We start from the raw sequence: 2,625 nt of genomic DNA, 5'->3' as shown, positions 1-2,625 counted from the left end.
GAGAAGCAGAGGGAAGGGATAGGAGGAGGATGAGTGATGGATTTGGAGGATAGGAGGCGTTTGGGGAGGAGAAAGGATAGAGTAAGGTGGTGCGTGAGGGTGGATGTGGTGGCACGTCTAAGGGTTTGTGCCATGGTGAGTGAAAGATTGAATTTGATGAGAGTTGAGAGTTTAAGAGAGAATATTAGAAGAGAGAGGGTTTGTGCCATCCTATTTGATAGGTTAAAAGAATTGAAGAAGGGAGGAAAATGGAGAGAGAAGTAGAAGAAAATGCAAAACAAAGAAAAAATTAAATTGCTCAAAAAAATATGGGGACTAATTGTATGATTTAACCTACAATTTTTGTTTGAAAGGATGGTTTAACGTGTCAAGTCAACTTACCATTATACCGTTAGTAACAATTAATAGTTCAGTAACTTAAAATGTTACAACACGAAACTAAAGTGTAAAAGCAACTAAAATGTAACTTAAATTAAACAAAAGTAACCATTTTAATAAATGATGGGGAGTTGGCTAAGAAAGATGCACTTTAAATTGTTAATTGAAAAAAGAAGGTCTGATAATACCGTAAATAATATAAAAATCTACAACATTGAAACAGTGTTCCACATTTGCATCTTATTAAAAGTTGGTATATTTACAATGGACTTCTTAATTATATATTATACAGTAGACAACTTTTGCTAAAACAAAACAAGCTCACCCATCAAAACTTAAATTTGGTTTTTTTAATTCCGCCATCAAAAATCATGTTTCTCACTATCATTCACCACACGACTTCAACAGCAGTGTAATGCAAGGCAGGCAAATTCTCACGCAGATCAGAAGTTAACATGGAAGCCTTGGGCTTTTGCTGCCGGTCTGAATATCCGACGGCCAAGGGTGCTGGCGTTCTTCTCTCGTATGTTCCCAACCACTTGGCTTGCATGTACTTGTACTTCCTCCACGGAGCCAAGTGCATCTTTTTCTCTTTCATGCATTTTTTGGCTGCCAAGCATAATATCTTGGTCAGTGCTTTGAACCTCTCTGCTTTGCCCACCAATAGTTCCGGTAGCACAGCGATTAGCTTGTTGTAATCTTCGCTTGCCCTCGCCATTTCGAATTCGGCCCTGAAATTCAACTCGATCACCACCCTCACCTCCCCCTTTTTGGCCTTTGATTTGTCTACCACTTCTAAATACGTGTGCTCCCCCGACGGAATCTCAGGGGAGCTCCTCCACTTAGACTTGCATATGTAGCAATTGAAATCTACGCTTTGGAGACGAATCGATAGTTCCCTTTGCAAACAGTTCCGGCATCCTCCGTCCTCCGGTCTCTGGCAAGTGCATTGCACTCCTTCTGCATCTATTTCCCTCAATGCTTCTTTTGTAGCTTGTCGAATTCTTGATTCTAGAGAAGTCGTTCGGTACAATGTTGCCTGCGTCAACGAAAAATGTTTATCACCCAATCTTCAAAATTCTCCAAAACCTACGCCTAACACTTATATGTTTAATTTTCTATATTGAAAATCGTTTACCTGAAGAAGCTTTTCTTGGGCTTCCCAGAAAATTTTCCTCTGCTCGATCTCACTAGGATCTTCATCATTATTAGCATCCTCGTCATCGACAACAAAGTCCCTTAAATTTTCCTCGGAATCATTGCTTTCGTCGATGAACCCAAACATCATATCGGCAAAGCTCGCCGCTCCGTCAAGGAACTTGTCGATTTCATCGGAATTCTGTCGCGTCACTGGCGCCTTTTCCATTCCTCCGCCGACGGGGTTGGTTTAGGATTTTGCCAAAAAAAATTAGATGCTCAAGAGTTTGGTTGGTACCCATATTTATATAGCAAATCGCGTTGGATCCTACGTAGGACCCAACTCTCCCAAGTGGACGAACAAATCGCCGCGGCCAGAGAAAGGGTGGGGCCGATGCTATCGTGGCAAGTGATGATTGGTTGGTGAGTCAGAGCAACCTCATAATACAATTCAAGATGGGATGGGGGAGAAGCAGTATGGATATGCTTGAAAAACATACTCTTACTTATTTTACTTAATTTAATTTCAAAACTGATTACTGTTTCTTAAACGATGATTAGAGCTGGAATTTGCTGTTGTTATCCTAATCCTAGTGGTGGGGCTAATGATTGAAATCAGGATCGACTAGTAAGTTACCACGTGGCAAAGAAATGTTGAAAAACACGTGGCCTGACTGGGATGTTTGATGGAAACGCCTTTTTCTATTTTGAGTGGGGCCCGCCACCTCTTAGAATATTCGAATTACCAAACAGCCCCGATGCGGACTAGTCAATATTGTCTCTACAAAACAAATTTGTTTGTTTTAATATATATTTCTTATTCACCCAAATATGAAAAGGTTCAAATTTATCAACTAACTATTTATAATTTTTTTCGTTCAATTATAAAAAATTACATAACGCTCACTTAATTATTCAATTTTGTGTTTTTGTCACTTTACTATCTTGAATTTTTTGGTATTTTCATTTTTACATTGGTTAATTGGTGACAAAAAAGACAATTGAATAGTTAGATAACCATTTTGTAACGTTTTATAGTTGAGTGACAAAAAAAAACTTACTAATAGTTGAGTTACCATTTTGTAACTTGAGTGACAAAAGTTAACCATA

The 2,625-nt window shown here is 38.8% G+C and overlaps 1 protein-coding gene across 1 annotated transcript; it reads right to left on the bottom strand.

The window, feature by feature from the left end:
* Nucleotides 1-594: 594 nt before the first annotated feature.
* On the bottom strand, nucleotides 595-1,793 carry LOC107946166 (uncharacterized). The gene is made up of 2 exons (XM_016880385.2): nucleotides 1,517-1,793; nucleotides 595-1,417 (listed from the first exon to the last, which is right to left on the bottom strand). The coding sequence occupies exons 1-2, from the start codon at nucleotides 1,742-1,744 to the stop codon at nucleotides 767-769; spliced, it is 879 nt and encodes a 292-aa protein (XP_016735874.1). The 5' UTR covers nucleotides 1,745-1,793; the 3' UTR covers nucleotides 595-766.
* Between the last annotated feature and the right edge of the window lie 832 nt (nucleotides 1,794-2,625).

This window comes from Gossypium hirsutum, chromosome D12, assembly GCF_007990345.1.
Source record: "Gossypium hirsutum isolate 1008001.06 chromosome D12, Gossypium_hirsutum_v2.1, whole genome shotgun sequence".
NCBI lineage: Eukaryota > Viridiplantae > Streptophyta > Magnoliopsida > Malvales > Malvaceae > Gossypium > Gossypium hirsutum.
This window is presented reverse-complemented; position numbering and strand designations above follow the sequence as displayed.

Coding starts and splice junctions, on each gene's coding strand:
- LOC107946166 (XM_016880385.2), bottom strand. CDS start 1,744: ATGGAAAAGGCGCCAGTGACGCGACAGAATTCCGATGAAATCGACAAG. Junction 1,418..1,516: donor CCCAAGAAAAGCTTCTTCAG/GTAAACGATTTT, acceptor TCGTTGACGCAG/GCAACATTGTACCGAACGAC.